This window comes from Protomyctophum parallelum (genome assembly GCF_964188405.1).
Source record: "Protomyctophum parallelum genome assembly, chromosome: 6".
Lineage (NCBI taxonomy): Eukaryota > Metazoa > Chordata > Actinopteri > Myctophiformes > Myctophidae > Protomyctophum > Protomyctophum parallelum.
Genome location: NC_139701.1, coordinates 37,412,581 through 37,434,096, shown reverse-complemented (window position 1 = coordinate 37,434,096; position 21,516 = coordinate 37,412,581). Strand labels below are relative to the sequence as shown.

The 21,516-nt window shown below is 44.5% G+C and overlaps 1 protein-coding gene across 1 annotated transcript in view; it reads left to right on the top strand.

Moving 5' to 3' along the window:
• The first annotated feature begins 8,376 nt into the window (after window positions 1-8,376).
• Window positions 8,377-21,516, top strand: part of midn (midnolin) — a 29,577-nt gene continuing 16,437 nt past the window's right edge. Inside the window, exons 1-4 of the mRNA XM_083768155.1 lie at window positions 8,377-8,628; window positions 10,684-10,912; window positions 12,362-12,449; window positions 12,671-12,733. Coding sequence (XP_083624281.1) covers window positions 8,553-8,628; window positions 10,684-10,912; window positions 12,362-12,449; window positions 12,671-12,733 — 456 coding nt within the window. The 5' untranslated portion in view covers window positions 8,377-8,552. The remainder of the gene's footprint in view (window positions 8,629-10,683; window positions 10,913-12,361; window positions 12,450-12,670; window positions 12,734-21,516) is intronic.

Sequence of the window (21,516 nt, the reverse complement as noted above, 5' to 3'; positions counted from 1 at the left end):
ACTCTTGGTATTTCAGACTACCGGTAATCCAAAAATCAGACCAGTCTGAAGCGAGTGGTGCAACAGCACCCCCTATTGGTACTCTAAACATCAGGACATAGGTTAGGACATAGGGACATTGCTGGTTATTGGAGTGGTTGCACCACTCAAAAATCATCTTACACCTATTGCTGCCGTCAGAGTAACGTCAAGTCACAGTGTCACACACACACACACACACACACACACACACGCACGCACGCACGCACGCACGCACACACGCACACACACACACACACACACACACACACACACACACACACACACACCACACACACACAACACACACACACACACACACACACACACACACACACACACACACACACAAAACATGTTTATAATACTTCTAAACATTTTGCCAAACATCACACACACTCCTATCCTCCTGGTTCCACCTGTTCCCAGAAGGGCACTTTTTCTAGTTCTCCTATCTTTTGATGAAAGTCTAATTGCATGTTGATTGCACCAAATCGAACACCTTGGGAAACACAGACATATAGTTGCCGAACAAGCATGCTAGATGTGAAAATAACATGTTTTGGGTGATTTCATGTAAACCTACTCAGTTTAACGATATGCTGACCTGTGTCGGCATGGACACTTTACAGTTGATCGCAATACATGTTCTAGTTTTGACATATCTTTTTTGTTCGTGCAGCCGCACACAAGCGTCATTTCTATCCATCAGCTGTTTAAAAACCCGGAAGAGACGCCTGGACAAGGCATTTCTTGCAGCTTAAGTGAGCTTACACCCTTTTATGTACTTTGCTCAGCCAATCATCGCTATGGGGTGATCACTGCCAATCACAAGCCAATGTTTGTGTTCACACACACACAGACCAGGAAAGCTGGGCATTGCGCCCCTCAAAAAACGTGGGGGGATTTCTTAAACCACTAAAAAGAGTAGTTAAATTCATGCAGACTTTTTGTTTTTGTCGCATTCCTGAGCCAATAATTCAATGGCCGGGTCATCGGTCAGTATAGGAGACTCAATTAAGTCTCCTACCGGAGACTCCGCCGGTCATCAAATTATTGACTCAGGAATGTGACATAAACTAAAATCTCAATGAATTCAAGGCTTCATGGTATGGTATGTAATTGATTGATTGAAATTAAAAACGTTTTTGGGTGGCCTTCTCCTTTAAGCCCTTTATACTTTTACCCAGCAAATGGAACCATGGCTTCAACTACATTTTACCTTGATTACACAAGACGATGACAGGTGTTCATGAACTCACCTTCAATCAATTTCTCATTGCTTAAACAAACATGGCAGGTGACAACCACACGTTAGATAAGGAAGATAAAATATCTCCAATTATACTGCAAATTGACAAGACTGACAGCATAGAGTCTGCAATGCATACAACAGACGGGATTCATTCAAAGGAGCTTAATTCAACTATACATTTACCTTTATTACACAAGGTGTGCTTTCATGAGCTCACCTTCAATTAATTTATCGTCACCTCTTAAACAAACAGGGCTGGTGACAAGCACAGATTTACAAGCAGAAGTGCTATTCCGCTTTCAGAATAAAAGGTGATGAGTTGACTCAGGCCTGAATGGATTGTTTTTCTTACACTGTACGTTTAATCTATCTGAATGTTCTATTCATAGTACATTATATGCAGGTCTGTGCTTGTGTGTCTACACAAGAGACACTCTCATATATGTACTAGCATTCAGCATAATAATGGGCCAGAACGAAATTTCCTAAGGTGGCGTACCTGCCTTCATCTGTGCGTATTGCGGCTGAAGCTCATTTCGCCTCTTTCCCATGCGTTTCACCTGGTGCCGCCTCGTGTAATAGAACATCCACGCCCATTTCACGCCATATAAGGCAAACAGGAAATATTTTACCTCAGGTGAAAAACGTGGGGATCTCCTAGCCTGGTTAATAAACCAGACTAATATCGCACGGATCCGCGGGATATTAGTCTGGGGAGGCTCAGCTTGGATTTCATTTCCAGGGAAACATTTTCTCTTTGACGCAATTGGTCAGAGCTACTGTCAGTCAAAGGTCTCAAGCATTGAACGTCACTGTACCAAAGCCCGCCCATATTGCATACCGTGTCCCTATTGGGCGCACACGTTCTCGTGTGTAGAAAATGGGCGTACAATTGAGCCTCTCCAGACCGAAATCCGCCGGTAGGCAATTTGTTTTTGCCAACGGCTGATTCGGTCTGGTTTATTAACCAGGCTAGGGATCTCCGTCCCTGATGATGTCACGTGATGTCATGAGGCATCACTATATACTGTATGGTCATGCCTGGGGTGACAGACCAACGAACTGACGGGAAATCTTAGTTTTCATAGTAAATGCGATTTACGTTTTCTTTGTGGCTTTCACCTTTGTTTTTTATAGAGCCATACAGTAGGCTGACAGGAAATGGGGGAAAGAGATGGGGGAGTGACATGCAGTAAAGGCTGTCGGGAGTCGAACCCACGGCACACTGTTAGACTCGGACTACCGGCCAAGGTGCCTGGACCGCTGAGCCGCGGCCCTTTCTATTGGACAATTGCTCACTCACCTATATCCGATATTTTTTATCAGAGCTGCATTGATTGAGGGGAAGTCCTCTTTTGTATTATTAATACACTGTCGTCTGTCTGAATGGCTGGGGAATGGATTTGTTCTGGACATGTACTGTAGCTATTTCAATTTTCAACCATAAGGTAGCCTAAATCCTTCTTCGTTGGCTATACTAGTATGAATGGTTCATTTGATGATGTCGTCAAAAATATTAAAATGATTCGCGGGACATCTGGAGTTAGTTGCCACTTGGCATGATGGACGTTCAGTACTGAGGCATGTCATTCATGATGAGATCAATACAGTAGCGAGTAGCCTACAGTAGCCTATTATAATTAATACCATGTAAAAATGGGGAACATTCTGAGCCCAGCAAGGCAGCCAGCCGGCAGCGACATTAAGGCATGATCTTACCATTGGAGGAGAGCGCTGGAGAGCTGGCTTAAAACTTTGACTGGTCGACTTACAAACATGCCGATGCCATTCTTTTTTCTCATTATTTGTTTTTATTTGTTTTCTGAACAAGAACACAGAATAGTCATTTTACAATTTACAGTATACAAAATTGAACTCAAAACATTCACTCTCACACGCACACACACACACACACACACACACACACACACACACACACACACACACACACACACACACACATACATACACACACAAACCCCTCATGCCGATGCCATTCGATAATGTGGACTTCTATTTTTTACACTATAATTTTATATAATTAGCCCTAGTGACTGTAAGTCTGTCTCTGTCAGACCGAAATGTGAACCATAGAATAAGCATAGGCCCACAACACAATACATCGATTTCGGCTATATGTTGGCTACATATTTAATTTGAGGTTTATGACTATTAATTGATTCAGCATGAAGACTAAAGCATGCTAAATGCATTTACGCTTTGATCTCGAACCTGATAAGTCAGCCTGTCACTTGACTCGAAAATGGTCGTAGAATACGCTCAAAGACACGGAGAAAACAAAATGATGAATTCCACACATAGCGTAGAAATCGTCGGAAATCTCGATACGCTCGGAAATTGTTTGATGAATCGGGGCCCATATGTGTAATGTATTGATGTGTACCATTATCAAGGCTATGCTTCTTCATTTGTCAACAAAATGTATTAGTTAATATTAGTTTAGAAATTAGAACAAAATGTTACAAGTTGCAGCTTTAACACTGAGTATTGACAGTGTACAATGCATGCTAATAATGGTCTATCTATGCAGTACAGTATGTGGGGCAAGGCAAGGTGTGGCTGTCCCACTCATAGTGAATCAGGATGAAATGGTGGTAGAGTGCAACAGCAGCTGGCTGAGTGCATTGGGCATGGCTCGTTTTTCTCCCAAGGCAGAGGGCGTCCCACTGGTGACTTTGATGGATAGGAATGCTGCTCACCCACACACACACACGCCCACACACACCAACACACACACACACACGCCACACATGTCCCACACACTCAACCTCTCTCTCTCTATCTCTCTCTCTCTCTCTCCATCTCACACACACACACACACGCATGCACGCACGCACGCACGCACGCATGCACGCATGCACGCACGCACGCACGCACGCACACACACACACACACACACAGACACACACACACACACACACACACACACACACACACACACACACACACACACACACACACACACACACACACACACACACACACACACACACACACACACACACACACAGTTACTACACAGTACACACACTCTGTCGCACCAGATCTGATATCCAATGTGAAATGTTTACGCAGCCCGCCTACAGGCCCTTCCTCCCTTGTCAATGCACTTCCCAGAAGTATGTGTGATGATGCATTATCACTGCTGCTGCATGGGGGCTGTCCTAGCCTCCTCCATCACTGGAACATCCAGGTGCATCCTGAGACACCGAGCAGGCATAATATGTAATGAAATAGATTCAAGGCCCATAGACATATGATGACCACAATGATGATGATGATGATGATGAATTTGTAAATTACCACATTAAATATACCTAATCACAATTTTTCATATTAAGATAGTAGATAGCATTGTGAATCAGAATTGTTTTATTTGCCTGGTATGTTTTAGCATGGAATTGTTCTAGGTGAGGTTGGTGTAGGACGGTGTAGGTTTTTATAAATTAGATAGTTAGATATAAAAGTATATAGCCAATTGGAACGTGATCCGACTCATACATACTGATCATATGACCCTGACATAATGTGTACCGATTTGTGTGAGTTTTGGACAAAACCTGTCAGAGTAGTAACAAAAACTTGAAAGCCAATAGAAAGCCAAACTTTGAAATCCAATAGACCACAGGGCGGCCATGTTGGAATTTTGCATTGAAAAAGAGAGGTGGCAACGGGGTGGCATTTCATTAACTTAATGGCAAGATAGCCGCTGTGTGAATATGCCCAGATATTAAAATAGGGTGCATTTTGCATCCCAAAAACGCAGTTTATAGTTAAGGCACGCAATAAAACAACGACCTCTGCACCCACGGGATGCACTACTGTACTACTGTACTATTAATATAACCACATTACAACCATATAAAATGAAATGGGAGTTAAATGCTGCAATTTGGAAAAATGGCAAAATATGAATCCTAACGTCGTTGAAGTGGGACTCATGAAATGTCCCTGGGCTGGGATTCATCTATAAGACCATCCCTGCATCCCGGGACTCATTACATTGAAAACCTTTTTGCATCACTGTATGCGGAATAGAATCTGAAAAATCTGACAGATACATCTTGATCACATACAGAGATAATGTGTACCAATTTGAGCGAGGTTGGAGTAGGAGAACAACCCTACATTATGGTCTACTTTGAGCCAACAATATCAGGTGCTCTGTGTGACTTTGCACTAGGCCACCCATGTCCTGTAAGAGAACTTTATCATATCAGGTACAGTATATCGTATATTTCTCACTATCCACTGTGATAGTGACTGTTCCTTTGTTTCTAAGCTGTTGGAAGATAGTCTATGTACACTTGGACTATATTTATACCTGTATATACACTGTTAGTGCACTTTGACTACATTACACGTGTTAATGGCTCTTTCACCATGCTGATTCCCTGCCAGTCCAAGTGCAGAAGGCCAAGCAATATTTCTGTTGTAGGCTATACTTAACTCTCCTGGTTTCTGGTCCGCTTTTCCTGTGCCCTGTGCGTAACTACCTGCTTCCTCTTTTCTTTCTTTCTGCTGTGTGACAGGCGGCCAGGTACAGGCCCGTGAGGACGGTGAATATATCCTACTATAAATGTGCTATGTCTCTGTCTGCATGTGTGCGTGCGTGCGTGCGTGCGTGCGTATGTGTACGGTTGTAATGCACGTAACTCGAGAACTGTTTGCCCCACTGACTTCAAATTCGACACACACGTTCCAAACCACCACAGGGAGTACAGCTAGTGCCCGGCCACAAAAGTCTCCCCTCATCTGTGCAATTTCCAGCCTCTGCCTCAGCCAATTGACTGCCATGGCAACCCCACACCTGCCAATTGATTACTTAACCAGTCCACTTTTCACAGTCAGTTTACACTCTTCAGGCACAGGCAGACAGACAGATACAGAGATCTCCATATACAGTATGGGCACAAAAGGGGCACAGACAGATAGTTAAAAAAGGTGCTATGACAAGTTGACAACGGGTATTATTAGGTTCCCAAGTTGCATCGTTCTCAAGTAGGCCGGTGGCCGACGGGCACGTACAGGTCTAGTTATGATAATCCACTTTTCTTTTATTAGTAAAGTGGTTTTGCGGTAAAGGGGTTTTGTCGTGTGATGGCACAGATTTTAAGAACCCTGTGAGTCTTAAACAGTTCCAGTACTAAATATGTTGACATTACTGAAAAGAATATTGGTTTATTCTGTTTATTTTATTTATGCAAATCCTGTTCCTTGCCAAAACAAAGTTATTTGGAAAGCAAACTCGAATGACATACATCGATTGTGTGTCATGCAAAAGGAAAGGGAGTTTGATCAACCCCAACTCATTTTCACCGAGTTAGCCTCTCCCAGGGTGAGATGGAGTAAAGGGGGGGAGGGGGGGGGGGGGGGGGCACAGCACAGTGTTGCTGGAGCTAGGCAAAGACAGGCACCTTTGTCTGCCCAAGAAGTAATTTGGAGATAACAGTGTTAACAGTGACACCAGACATCACGATTTCCCCCTCCCTACAACACTCTCACGCTCCTCTCTCACGGGTGTGCGTGTGTGTGTGTGTGTGTGTGTGTGTGTGTGTGTGTGTGTGTGTGTGTGTGTGTGTGTGGGTGGGTGTGTGCGTGCGTGTAAGATATCACAACTTAATACACTGATCCTATACTGAACTTAACTGAAGATACAATCTACTACAAGCAATGGGACTGCAGACTGAATGAACACACACATGCACGCGCGCACACACACACACACACACACACACACACACACACACACACACACACACACACACACACACACACACACACACACACACACACACACACACACACACACACAACCTTCCATCAGGGACGGATTAACCCCCATGAGGGCCCCTGGGCCAGTGGTGTTTTTGGGGCCCCCATAGCGCACGTGCGCGCACATTCTTTGTGTTTTTTCGTGTTTTTGTCATCTTTTTTACCTAAATTTAACTAAATCAATGGCCAATTTCAGGGCCTCAAACCCAATACCACACAGGCCAGTTTCCTCGAAGGGCCCCTGAGAGCCAAGGGCCCCTGGGCCACGGCCCCACTGACCCAATTGCTGTTTTGGTCCTGCCTTACATCCAGTGATATGCCGCCAGTGTCCCCAGGAAAGTGCAGCTATATGTCTTTATTGTTCTGATTTGTCTTTCTTGATCCAGAGACCAGAAGGACACTCTTGGCCTGGGATTTGCATACATTTTTCAGTTGGTTCAGTAACTTCAGTGTCCCATTGCATGTATTGCAATGTACACAAGTCTTAGTGCTTTCTCTGGTTTCATCCAGTTTTTAGATTTTGTATTGACCTGTACCTTCCTTGAACTATACCCATTCTGCAAACTGTTAATACAATTTCAATCCTATACGTAGCATTATTTATGTTTACACTGCTTTATTAAAAAAGGGCAGATTAGTTATTTGCCAACTAAATTATAGCCATTCAAAATTGACGAGCACACCACAAGAATTTGTTATTGTTATTAGCCTACTATTGAAATAGGCTTTGCATTATTTGGAATTGCTGCCATTGGAAACGACCTGAATCCATGCCAGCCAATTGTTGTTTATCAAGTGCCTTGGTATCCATGGCGTCCCTCTTTAACCTACTGTATGTATGTTACTTATTACTTACTGGTAAGTAACCCTTTTACCCCTGTATACTGGCAAAATCCCGACCCTCATATCCGTAATATTCCATTTACTTTTTCTTAAGGTCGTTGCAGTTTGAGTTTCATGTCACATTTATATTACTAGACTCTTTAGGCTATGCTATGCACGATAGGCTATTCGGTTTGAATAAAAAATAACCCTGATCCATCCACATGGTTGCGAAAGGTGCCATGATTCGAGGCACTAATAATAGGCTACTTTACGCAAACAGATGTTTTCCTACTAGTGTTACGAAACTGGAAAGGCAAGCACACGACGTTGACTTGGCGTGGCTGCTGCTGCTGCCGCATTTGTTGCAAGAGCCCAGCCGGGCTACCTTAAATCACATGCTGACATAAGAAGTGCACTCTCTCCACCCATATCCGAGAGGCTTTTCAAGAGGTTTCTCACCTCCCAAACTGAGCTTGTACAGACTGGACGTCATAGGCACCTTATGACGGGAGTGCACACACAGCGGTCCAGTTTGTTGCGAACGAAGGAAGGAGACGCACGGACTTTGTTGAACTTGATTTTGTGGATACTACAGTACTATACTACAATATTTGGATTTAAGTCTTTGATCATCTTTTGAGGATATAGGCTACTTCACATGCCAAAGCTGGGGAAACATACTGGAACACCAAAGACTTTTACGCGAAGCTTTAAAGTTTTCGCCAAAATAATTGGTAAGCATTTGATGACGTCAAGATCATTTTAGACATAATTTATTTGTTTAATAAATATGAACTTCTATAGAATGTCTGTGAAGTGTGAACTTGGATATACGCATAGGAAGGAATATTGTATAGCCATTTGTAAATATTTAAAGTTTGGATGATACGATACGATACGATGTAAGCATATGTTACATTATTTTATTTATGATTATAGGCATATTGAATTGGATTACGATTGTCACACCTCATTCTCAGTCAGACAGTTTGTGATTTAATTGACTTTCTTACAGTAGATTTAGGCCTACTTGTAAATTATAGGCTAGGTTGTAAATTGTCATCGATGAATGTGGTAATTAAAGTGAAGTGAATTAATATTCTCTTGCGATCGAATATTAAGATTCAGAAACTGACCGTCTTAGCGGATGTTAGAGCATGCAGTTTTCAGTTGTGTGGGGTCAAATTAAATCACCACCACTGAATAATTATTATCACAAAATAATTTCTGCAATGTCAAGAAAGACAGGTGTTTAAAAAATATCTACTTTTATCCGTTGACGTTCCTGTTTTAACCACTTGGAGGCGATAGAGTATTATGTTTTAGTGACAAGACAACCTCAGGATTCACTGTCTGTACGTCCATTTGATTTGACCTGGTGTTTTCAATTTAAGACTGATTGTTTTACTTCAAAATTGTTTTAGGCGAGCTTTTCTATTTTAGAATTTATAATATTATAAATTCTAAAATAGAATAAAGACGCACGCACACACGCACACACACACACACACACACACACACACACACACACACACACCGTTGAGGTCAGGGGAAATAGAATGACGTCAATCAACATATGGCTGATAACCAAAATGTTATTATGCTTTGCGCAACACAGTAGCAAGAAAGAAAGCTGAATTGATTGATTGATTGAAATATGTATTAACAGTTTGCAGAATTACAGTACAATTCAAGCACAACTCGATACAAAGACTGTTAACTGTGATGAGTGGACGATCCAATAAAGCATTACACTTGTTTACAAGAGGGTCCACCTTGTTCAATTCATCAAAACATTTAGAGACGTACAAATATAAACTTCTATAAAGCTAAAGAACAGAACGGGAATTCATCATAATGAACGCTACTCTCGCCTAAAATATCCCTAAAATAAGATGTTCTTTCTTTATTCTTTGTGCTATTTACTATTATCATAATCGGGTTATATATAGTATTCTATTTGTATTATCTCCGTATCCCGTTTTAAAGCCTAGTCTTGGCTCCTGTGGTGTTGGATACGTTTTTGCTCTATCAATGCTGCAATATATTATGAATGGCCTAAACTCGCCTGCCCTCCACGTGGGTGTGGATCCCTTCTTTCTATTGGGTCAAATCGGTAGTGTACTAAATGAGCGCTCGTGTGATTGGTTAACCTATCTCGGTTTGTGGGCGTGTTTGGGTCGATGGTGGAAGTGGGATACTTCGACAATGTACATTGTCGATGTTTGATTGGAGATGCAGCCGTGGGCATGAGAGCGCAGCGGACAGTGGGCCCTACTAGCCGTACGAGGCTTTTCAGTTTAACATAATCTAAAAGATTGCCAAGGCATTCACACCAACAGGAGGGAGCTCTAGCTTTTTGTTCGTCCTCGGCGTGTTTTCTTTTTCTTTTGTCGACCAAGCTAACGGTCCGTGTGCTCGTGCGTAATTAATCGCCGGTGGCATTTTCCTTCCCGACAAATACGCGTTTCTGCCTGGCATTTGTCCACCACCTAAGTAGCATCCAGGAGTCCAAGACGTCGGTTTGCTGCACACTGGTAACGGCGACAAAACAACCCAACAGAGCCTAGTGTATTTGACTTTCCTGGGAATATTCTTATGATAGAACGGATTGGGTTGTGCCTTGACTCCCCCGGCGAACAGAGAAAGGACTAGGAGGAAGCTTGTAACAGATCGGCTCCCTCTCTCTCCGACGGACACGGACAGAAGCCAAGTGACGGATCTCCTCTCCATCTCACCCGCCTCTCTCTCGGCTCTGCTCGTCTTGTCTTCCCCCTCTCTGACCACAGGTTATCGAATGGACCAGCATCCCACCGCTCGGAGTTGCACCGGTCGCGGGGCTCCGTCCTGTGAGGCTGTCCCGAGTGAACCCTCCATGAATTTGTACATCCATTCCACAACCGGCACGCGCTTCGAACTCTCCCTGCCCCTGGAGGAGACCGTGGAGGGACTGAAGAGACGACTCTCACAGAGACTCAAAGTACCCAAAGAGAGGCTCGCCCTTCTCCATAAAGAAACGTAATGTACCATTATATACATATGATACAGTACAATGGAATGTAGGCTACTACGCGGTGCATGTTAATGTGCGTTGAGATTTCTGAGATTTAACGCGTTTTTTATTATTAAAATGTATCATTGGATGACTTCTCGGGGATGTTCATGATTGACCGGCTGCTTATATTTAAAGGGAACATGCTACGCACGGCATTGGAATTACGCACGGACACACCGGTCACTGGAGCAGTAATGACGAAACGGTCCACATATTTGCATTTATTCATCGTTCGGTCTGTCATTACTGAACAACGATTGGATTGCTAATAGCTACTGTGCGAATATACTGTATAGTGTAGGGGTACTAGGCTACTTGGATGAACAAACGTGCCCGAGTAAAGATATGAGCGATGATAGATGCGCACTGTAGCCCTTGTTCCATTTACCCAGCTGCATCCTGGGCGTTGTGTTGTTCCTTCCAGATGGAGTTCTGGGATCATGCATTTAATGAATACGATATTTGAGAGTGGTTTTGAATAATTGAACATATAACTGATATATGAGTTGTTAAACGCTTTAACCTTTTTATTTATAATGGCTGGTTACAAAGACAACCGAAACTGGTTATCAGTTGGAGTACACTCCAGTGTTCAGTAGTCTCTTTAACCTCTACCATTCAAATTACTATAGGCTAGCGCATGAACAATAGGCGTAGCCTTTTCCTTTTTACATTTAGACTGGAAGTATTAACCAGTTATTATCAGTTGTATGGCAGGTTCTAAAAAAAACGACCGGGGGTTATCACATGCAAACAGTCTGCATTGTTTTCCAGTCCGGCCTCTGTCCCCCACCCCCCATGTAATCGCCTAACAAATCACATCATCCTTTAAAACCTGAAAACCCCTTTTTGTAATCCCCTTCCTCTTCAAATAGTCGACCCACCGTAAATCCAAATGCTCAGTGCCTTTGTTCAGTTGCATGAGGTGACATTTAGGTCATCTCTGTACACTGCCTGTCCCACACACTACTGTAGTGTATGAGTGAGTAGTGATGGGGTGAAGACAGAATGTTCCTTCATGGACAGATCTAATATGCTCATGTTTAGAATGTATCAAGAAGATGGACACTAGAATGGAATATGCTCAACTGGTTAATGCAAATATTATTGTCATAATACTGGTGTACTGCGCAACAGAGTTGTAACAAAAAAAACAATACTCGCCTCCACTTAGGCATGTGGCAGTGGTGCCAATTCACTGCGAACAGTTGTCAAGCTCCTCTATACTCGAAATTGAAATTTGACAGCCTAATCAATACTCTTTCAAGGAGCTTTTCACCCTCAGCTCTTTTTCAAACTAGTTTTGAAGTCTATCAAACTCCCCACTCTGAGGGCTGCAGGGTGTTTTTGTATCTGAAAAGAGCAGATAATGTCAGCACGGTCTAATTATGTTGTTCACTCAAACCCTGCAGGCGACTAAGTTCGGGAAAACTCCAGGATCTAGGGATCTCAGATGGGAGCAAGTTAACACTTGTACCAACAGTTGAAGCAGGATTAATGGTAAGGCTCAGCAGAATATATCTATAAGTGTATTTTGTTCCAGGTGTTAATTGGGACCAGATTTCATTAACAAATCTATTTGCAATTTTGCATACCATTTCTTTGTATTGTAGCAGTGTTCCAGCAGACACATGTAAGCCTATTTGTTAAGTTCCTTGGAACTCTTTCTTTTAGTCAGTCTCTAATAACTCTCTTAACCCCTTCCCCTCTATGCAATGCAGTCTCAAGCATCGAGGCCCGAACAGTCAGTGATGCAAGCCTTGGAGAGTCTCACAGAAACTCAGGTATGGCCCACTGTCTTTTGCAACATTTATATGACTTGAATATAACTACTGTTGGTGCGTTCACTTCGTTGCTATGGTGGCAATTTAAACAGAGAGCTTTGCAGTGGTTTGTGTATGTTTACATGGGAGACAAATAGTGTTTATATAGAGACGCACCTAGATGTGAGAGATAGAGAGTGAGAGAGAGAGGGACAGGCTGCATAAGCACAAGCCTCTTTGCCTGACTAATCTCAGCCTCTTAAACAAGCCAAGCCAGGCTGGACAGCAGGAGTGAGCTGTCAGGATGTAATAGGCTGCAACACCCTCCAGTATCCTAGTAACATCTGTGTGCATGTGTATATTGTATAGTGTGTGTGTGTGTGTGTGTGTGTGTGTGTGCAATGCATGCAAGTGCTGTTTGTGTGTGAGGCAAAGCAAGCTCAGGCAAATGTTACAAGCTGAGATGACCAACATCAAACACACCAGACACCAATACTGTTTATACCACCTTTACCTTGCTCCTGTGCATAACACATTTTAACAATGTATTTGTCCACACAATTGCACACACACACACACACACACACACACACACACACACACACACACACACACACGTTTCCAGGAAGTGCACAGTGACTGCACACTCTGCAGTAACAGAGGACTCATCAGATGATAACAGTCTCAGTCAATATTAGCATAGGGTTCCTGGAAGCATAGCACACAGGCATGCCTAGAACAGGCCCTGCGTGCCATAGATGTGGCTTATAGCAGCTTGGTGCGACTAGTGCAATTCAGTATGCATTTCAGTCAGAATGTTGCGATGAGTCACCACTCACCAATGTGATCAATAGTGAAAGTAAACTGACTTAGAGTGCGCTGTCCTCACTGACCGGGGAGCAATGAGGCACTATGGTTGAATGCACACAAGACAACAGCAGTGACGTATGAAATGCTCGCTTCCAGCTGACTGCCTGCCTGGCTGACTGACTCAAGTTGACTTCCTTTGTAGCGTTGGGTAACCTTGAGTAGTGCGTAACTGCATTGGTGAGGCAGTTGGTGTGCTGCTGACAGCAAAAGGTGGTGAAATTGAATGCTGATATTGCTAGATAAGCAATGATGCAGCAACAGTCATGCACAGATTGCACCACACATCCCAATGAATTTGTAAGGAGAAGGATGCATTCTGTTGCAACGTTTAGCTAAAAGGAGGATGTGGGTTGCTGATATGGAAGTGTGGCTCAGTGTGGCTTCTTTCCCGGCTGACAGTTTCAGTGTGTGTGTGTGTGTGTGTGTGTGTGTGTGTGTGTGTGTGTGTGTGTGCGGACTCAGAATGCTTCTCATAGTACTGACAGAAGATAACTTGGTGTGTGTACTGTAGGTGTGTGTAAATGTCTGAATGTGTGTACGTGTGTCTGTACACATCAGTGTAGTTGTGGTGGTGGGCTGGAAGCACACCTTACCCATCATTGTGGCACGGCTTTGCTGTGTAACCAGGAGTGGCTGTCGTTCTCACCAGAGAGGCCTTCCATGTACCGTAATCCAGCTACCGTAGAAGAGGCATCTCTCTTGCTCTCTCTCTCTCTCCCCATCTCCCTATCTTTCACACTGCCATCACAAATGCTGTGAAAGAGAATTTCAGAAGGTGTGCTTCTTGTTTCTCAGGAATGGCCTACTGTATTATGCACTACTACTGTTATTACATTGTTTCCTGTGCTATTGGTCACAGTCTGGCCGGGATAATAAGGGCAGACTTAAGACTGATGTCAGTCAGGTCAAATGGTTAAAATAAAGGCAGAAACGGCTTTTGTCTGTTTCTATCTGAGGAAATTGATTCCTCTTTATAATTCATGAGACGGAATGGAATGATATAGATTGCAGAGAGATTACAGATCTGAGTAAGATTAGAAAATAGGAACACAAAAGCTTCCCCCATTTCCTCCTTCAACAACTCTGGGGCTATCAAAAATCAATCAATGCACTTAGCTCTTAAAAGTGTCTGATAGGATAACTGATATGCCCATGCACTCTAAAATATCTGGAATGAGATGCGGGGTAGATTTTTCTAGCCGTGGTAGCATTAGCGCAGTGAGTGGGTTTAAGCCCTGATCGCCTGCTACCCATCCATCTATCCATCCATCCATCCATTTGTCCTCTAGTTATGTGAGGTCTGATTTAGAGATCGGATGTAGTGCTAGGAGGGGAAGTGTGTATTCTTTGAAGTCATACAGATCATCTTGTTTCCCTCTTCTATCAGGATTTTGGGGAACAAAGCACTAATGGCTAGCTAGCCAACCAGCTCAGACAGCTTCCAGTGCTATTTGAGACTTCTGTGGTGCAGGATAGATAGAAAGTGTTTTATGGAAAGGGAGCCCTAGCAATTATCGGAATGGGATTTTTTCCCCCCCTCTCGCCTCCTTCCTTCTCCCTCTCTCGTTTCCGCTTAACAGCTCTTCCAGGGCCCTATAATTTGAATGTGCTGTGGTTTTGCGTGTCTGGCAAACTGGCCTATATAGCTGCTTCAGTTTGACCACGGTGATTGGCTTCCATAGCAAGGACGACGCAGGCTGCCTTAATTCCCCCCTGGCATCTCAATTCATGACATCTAAGCTGTATTAAGCCACTACTTCCCGACTGTCCATCAAACGAATGGTATTTTCTACACTGCCGTCTCATTCTGTCTGCCAAATAGGCTGTGTCTGCAGCTTACGCTCATAACATACACATACACACACACACACACACACACACACACACACACACACACACACACACACACACACACACTCACACACCACAGAATTGACTGGGTATATTTAAGAGGATTTCTCATACTGCTTGGCCAATAAGACCCACACACTAAAAATAATGTAACTAAAGGGGAATTAAAGTAGTAAGTACTATTTATTTATGTGATCTAATATTGTGTGTGGTCAAGTCTTTATTTATTGATATATGACAGAAAAAAGGATCATGTGCCTCTTTCTGCACACAGGGACTATTTGCTCATTGATGCACAATGATGTTAAAATGAAAGCCACGCCAAGCAGGCACACAGGCAGGCATCACCCTTACCATCCCCCATTGCCCTCCTCCCCCAACACAGACCCGTCTTTGTTCCTGTCTTAAAGCATGAACACCAAACCTGCCCAGCTGACAAACCTTCTAATGCAAAACAATGATTGAGGGTCAGGCTTTAGGATTGACTCCCCCACCATGACCTCCCTCTCTACCTAGTCCTTGGTGGTACTCAGTTGACCGCCGCTACAGTGATGCATACTGTTTTCAAAATCAATGCATGGCCCAGCTGGAGGGAAGCTTGGCTTGCTGCAGATTGACATATTTTGCCTTGAAGAGGAACACAGATTGCCCTCGGAGGAGGCAGCATGTTGCCGCTCCTTTGCCGTTTCCCTATGGAATACGTTGATACACATGGGGTTTACCTCTCTGTTCATGCTCTTGTCCCCCTCTAACATTGTGCCCGACAAAAACCAACAGAGTTTGTTGTAGCTTCCTTTCCTCCTCCGGCAGGAGGGACATATCTGAACAAGACATAGCTCTGCCTCTGACTAACGCATGGCTTTGTCACTGTATCTGGAAGCAGACGGATGCAAGCGGGAAGTATCTAACTATCTGTGACGAGTCAACTTGGGTCACACCCTTGTCTATACCCACGCTGCTTCCCTTATGGCGAAAGAGACCAAAAAATAATATACAATAATGGCTGTTCTGAACCATATCACGGCATTGTTCTTTATTGCTTGACCGTGTGAGGTTGGAAAAGCTGGGGAGAATGAGTGTACCCGTGACTCAAAGATGAAGAGATAGAGGGGCAGAGATGGAGTCTGATGGAAGCGGGAGAATGAGAGGAGAGCAGGCAGAAGGTTGTTTACTGATAGTACTGCTAGGGAGATTTAACTTGCATCAGTTTACGACAAAAATTGAGCTGCCAGTGATTTACATTTATGAAGGTTGTGGAAAATAATGTGCACTTATTGAGTGTGCGTGTGCGTGTGTGTGTGTGTGTGTGTGTGTGTGTGTGTGTGTGTGTGTGTGTGTGTGTGTGTGTGTGTGTACAATACGTCTGTCTTTTTCTTGGGAGTGTACATGTAGATGAGAGTGTGTAAAACAGCTCAATGCAGTTGGTCAATATGTTTCTTTTTCCAGTCCTGCATCCTTTACCTAGCTTATCAAGATGCTAGTTAATCACCTAGAAGGACACTACTGGAAATCATTGGAGAGTAATTGTATTGGGGATTTGGGAGTAGAAGAAATAGAAAAATGACTGAGTCTGCCTTTTGGTCAATATGAAAGCATCCTCCCCCTTTTATAGCACATAGCCCTTTTTTATTGTCCCCTATGCTATTGAAATGAAGGCTTTTATATTCATGTAGCTAAAGAGAGACAGCCTCAGCTCTTTAGAATGGTAATACATGCCATTCTGTTACCTAAATGAGAGCTACAGACATTAATGCACCACTGAATGTGTAAATAAATCAAATTGTGTAGGGAATGCAAGACAATGCGCATCCAAAGGGCCTATTGAGTTCCTACTCATGTAAATCCTATCCTTGAAAATTGCATTAATAAGCTGATGAGGGAGTATTTTTGCACCTGTGTAATCCCTTTTGTGATGCTTATAGACACAGTGGGTGGGGGATGCTGGGATGGGTGGAGAGAATCAAGGTGTGTTGTTCAAGCAATTGAGAGATGGATTTAGCAGAGGATTTTGCTCCTATTGTGTGTGTGTGTGTGTGTGTGTGTGTGTGTGTGTGTGTGTGTGTGTGTGTGAGAGAGAGTGCGTGCTTGCAAGCGTATGTGCGCTCATTTGTGAGTATACATGTGCGCAGTGTGCTGCCATGCATTTTCTGATGCATCTGTGCCTTTGTGCATTCCCCAATTCTGCAGCCAGGGAGTCTTGTGTTCCTATCTTTGAATCGTGACCATCATTGTTTTCCATTCCCTAGCGGTGACAAGCCTTTGTGATTCAAGTAGCAGGCATCGTGACTAGATGAGCTAACATGTGGGAGGATGGAGGCCAAGAAGATCACAATTCATGTATCAAATTCCCCCCACCCCCCAATTGGAGTCTACCGAAGCCAATTAAGGAACACTACCATGGGGTGGGGGGAGGCTTCTGGCACCACAGACTCCAAAGATGGTAGTCGATAAGATACAATCTGGAGAAAGATGCGAAATGCATACTATTTTCTCCCTCTGATTTCTGACTTCCACTTTACTTCAATTAACTTTTGTTAATTTAACATTTTTGTTTGTTTCAATGTGTCTACACATTTCTGGCTAGGTGTAAAAGAAGATTGAAAATATCCCACCAGCATAGGGTAGAATGCAGTAATCACTGTAATGATTTGTGCATTGATGGAGTGTTAGAGTGAGCAGAAGGCAATAGAAAGAGAAGGGGAAAGAGGCGATTAATTTAAGTAGTAGACTTTGCTGTAGCTTAACTTGAGACAGAGCTAACTCAAGATGACTGGTTGGTTTAGACTCTAGACTCTAAACCAACCAGCCATCTTGAGTTAGGTCTGTCTCAACTCAAGTGTTCTGAACATTTCAGAGGGTTTGTGTGGGTGACAAAGTTCAGAGCAGTTGGTCAGTAGGTTCATCGGCACAGTTGGACAGGAGAGGTGGGGAGTGGGCTTTCACAGGAACCCGATCTCTATGAACTTTGCCATTCTGGTCTCTCTTTTCACTCAGCTGATCAAATTCAGTGATGGCCAGCTGCCGCTGGTCCTCCTTTGCTTCTCTGGCCCACTCCATTTCTTATCGGGCAGTGTTACAGGCAGCTATCGCTCTGACTGGGCCTTTGAAGATCAAGCAGCGCACTTTTAGGATTTGAGGCATGGTGCAAGTCATTGATTTTTTTTCACCTTCCTCTTCTCTTTTGAGAGCCTGTTATTGCATCTTTAGCCAGTGTGTGTCCATACAGAGACTTTATCAATGGCGTCCCGGTGCGATCAAAACATCTAGGTCGACAGGCAGGTTAATAAGTGAGGCTTTTGAACTCTCCTTTCACCTGGCTATTTGATGGGAGAGCAGCTGCATCGGAGCCAGAATATGGCTGGAGGAGACTGAAGCCTCTCCTCCTTCTATGCTGCCCTTCAATCCTCCATCCTCTTTTCCCCAGCACAAAGCCACTCAGTTGGTCATGAATGTCAGCTCAGTGCTGCTTCCAGCCCTCTGGCTCTCTCTAGCCCCCCCCCCCCCCTCTCTCTCTCTTTCCTCTCCCTCTACTTGCTTGAGCTTCTCTTCTCACCATCTCTTCCTCCCTCTCTCCTTATCTTTCACCCTCTCTCCGTTAGTTCGCTTAGTGTGCAAAGGAAGAACGACTGCAAATGAGTTCCTTGAACCACAGGGACCCCAATAAATAAAACTGTCAGCTATAGATGTGTGTGTGTGTGTGTGTGTGGGGGGGGGGGGGGGCTGTAGAAGGAGCCAGAGGCGCACTCTCACTGAATATTTCATCACCCACCGCCACTGCCACTACTCTGACACCCTACCCGTATCTCCCACATCCACCATCCCCCTCAACGCCATCGCTCTCTCCCCCTCCACTGCTATCATCCTCCTGCCTCTCCTCCATCCTTGCTCCACACACTTCATCCCTCGGCCGCCACCTTATCATATTCTCCCCCGTCACTGCATAGCAACCAAAGGCTGCTGCCGCTAACAAAATGCCACACCGCTCCCCGGCAATCAAAACAAAATGGTAGATACTAGATAGGAATGGCTTGGAGGTCCTGTTGACAGAGGGGCATTCTCGGCCCTCTGAATGGCCGTTTCGGTTGCAATGTTGCCTGTGTTTCCTATGGAATATAATCCCCTTTTAACGCGACGGCTGTGTTTGGGAACAAATGCACACCTTGTTCTTGCGGTGTGTGACCTCTTCTCCACCTCCTCTCTCACCACATACCGGTGGTGCTGCGTCAGGAGGAGAACAATGAAGGGCCGGCCTCTCTCCGTCCGTCTTAAGGCAACAAAACTGGGGCCCTCTCCGCTCCCCTGGTTGCTCTCTTCCCCTGCATGCTCAAATCACCCCAGATGGCCCCCGGGTTGCCGATGTAAAAGGCTTGGAATTTGCCATGGAATGATGAGGAGAGAGAGAGAGGAGGTGGAGTATGAGGAGGAGGTGCTGTACATTCAAACACAAGTGGAGAGGCTCTCTTTTGTTTGCCTGTGATATTCCAGAAAAGCCCTGTGTGCTGTTCATCCTGACGTCAACGCTATAGCTGGCCACATTGGCTGCCTTGGCTATGCTCCTGAGAGCAGACAGGCATGTTTGGACTGGAGCTGAGCTGCTAGCCGGGACCTCTGGGAATCGTCCGCTAGCCAGCTTTCCAGCTCCTGAGCACCCCCACCACCCCCCACACACACCACACATATACCCCCCCACCCGCCTCTCTCTTTCACACAGTCTCTCTCTCTTTCCGTCTGGGAGAGGCTTGCTGTTGTTACACGATCACTCTAGCCAATCTAGCCTCTGGCAGGCAGGCCTATCATCGTCCGTGTCCTCCCTTCCCTCAGGAAACAGGCCTATTTCAGGTGTTCCACTCCACAGCCCCCGGCTCTCGGCTGCACAAGCTGTCCTCCCTCCTCCTCTTCTGTCTTGGGTGTCAGCCGGGAAACGACATGTCAGGAGAAACTGATGTGGGCCTTCGTTTGCAGGACTGGAATTCCACACCTGAGGGCTTATTTGGGGTTCTTTGTGTGTGTGTGTGTGTGTGTGTGTGTGTGTGTGTGTGTGTGTGTGTGTGTGTGTGTGTGTGTGTGTGTGTGTGTGTGTGTGTGTGTGTGTGTGTGTGTGTGTACGCTGAGGGAGAGGAAGGTATAACTGCTGAGATGTGAGAGAATTTGACCGATCCTGTGGAAAAGGGTTAAGCCGGATGATTTATACTTAGTTGGTGCGCCTCTGTCACACCCCTAAATAAGCAAATTGATGTTGATCGGCTATTTTCGGTGTGTGACGTGTGTTCGGCATGTATAAATCAGGCTTTTAACTTAGACAGCTGTCAAACCTTTTCTCCCTTGAGTGAAGTACTGTATGGATATCAGAATCCATTTGGTGTTTCTGGGGTTTCTTACCGTTGGAACCTTTGGTGTGTGTGGATCTTCTGTGCACATTTTAGCACATAATATGTAGCCTACAGTTACTTTGTGTGTGTCTGTGAAACAACAGTAAGTGGGTTTTGGGTGAGAAACTTCAACAATCGGCCATATTGAATGAGTCAACATCTCAGATGCCAAGAGACCAGAGTGACAAAACCCACGGTAGGGGTGGGGGGGATGGGGGGGGGCTGAGAGAGGGATGGTAGGGGGAGATAATAGCTTGGGGGGAAGGGAATCGTGAGGGAGGAAGCTTGCCGATCTGCCAGTGTAATTTGAGGTTTGATGTGCAGCGTTGGGAGCTCAGTAGGAGTACATGAATTTCATCTTGGTGGTTTTGAATAATCCACACTAGTCATTAAAGGGTAATCAAGAGGCCTCTCATCTCTCTCTCACTCTCCCCCTCTCTCTTTGTCTTTGTTTCCAGTCACCACACTCTTGTTTTCTCCATTTATTTTGCCCCAGGCACGTCAAATAGTGATGTGTCAGTGCTTCCTCTTAACATACACTCACACACACACACACACACACACACCCGCACCATAGCTCATCTCTGCTGGCTTCCCCGTGTGGTTTTTAGGTTAGTCCTTCCCAGATTAATGTAGCAAGAGAGTGGCGACACTAGCGTTGACTGCCATTGTAACAATGGAATGCGGAAGTGCTCATTCTATCTCCATAGAACC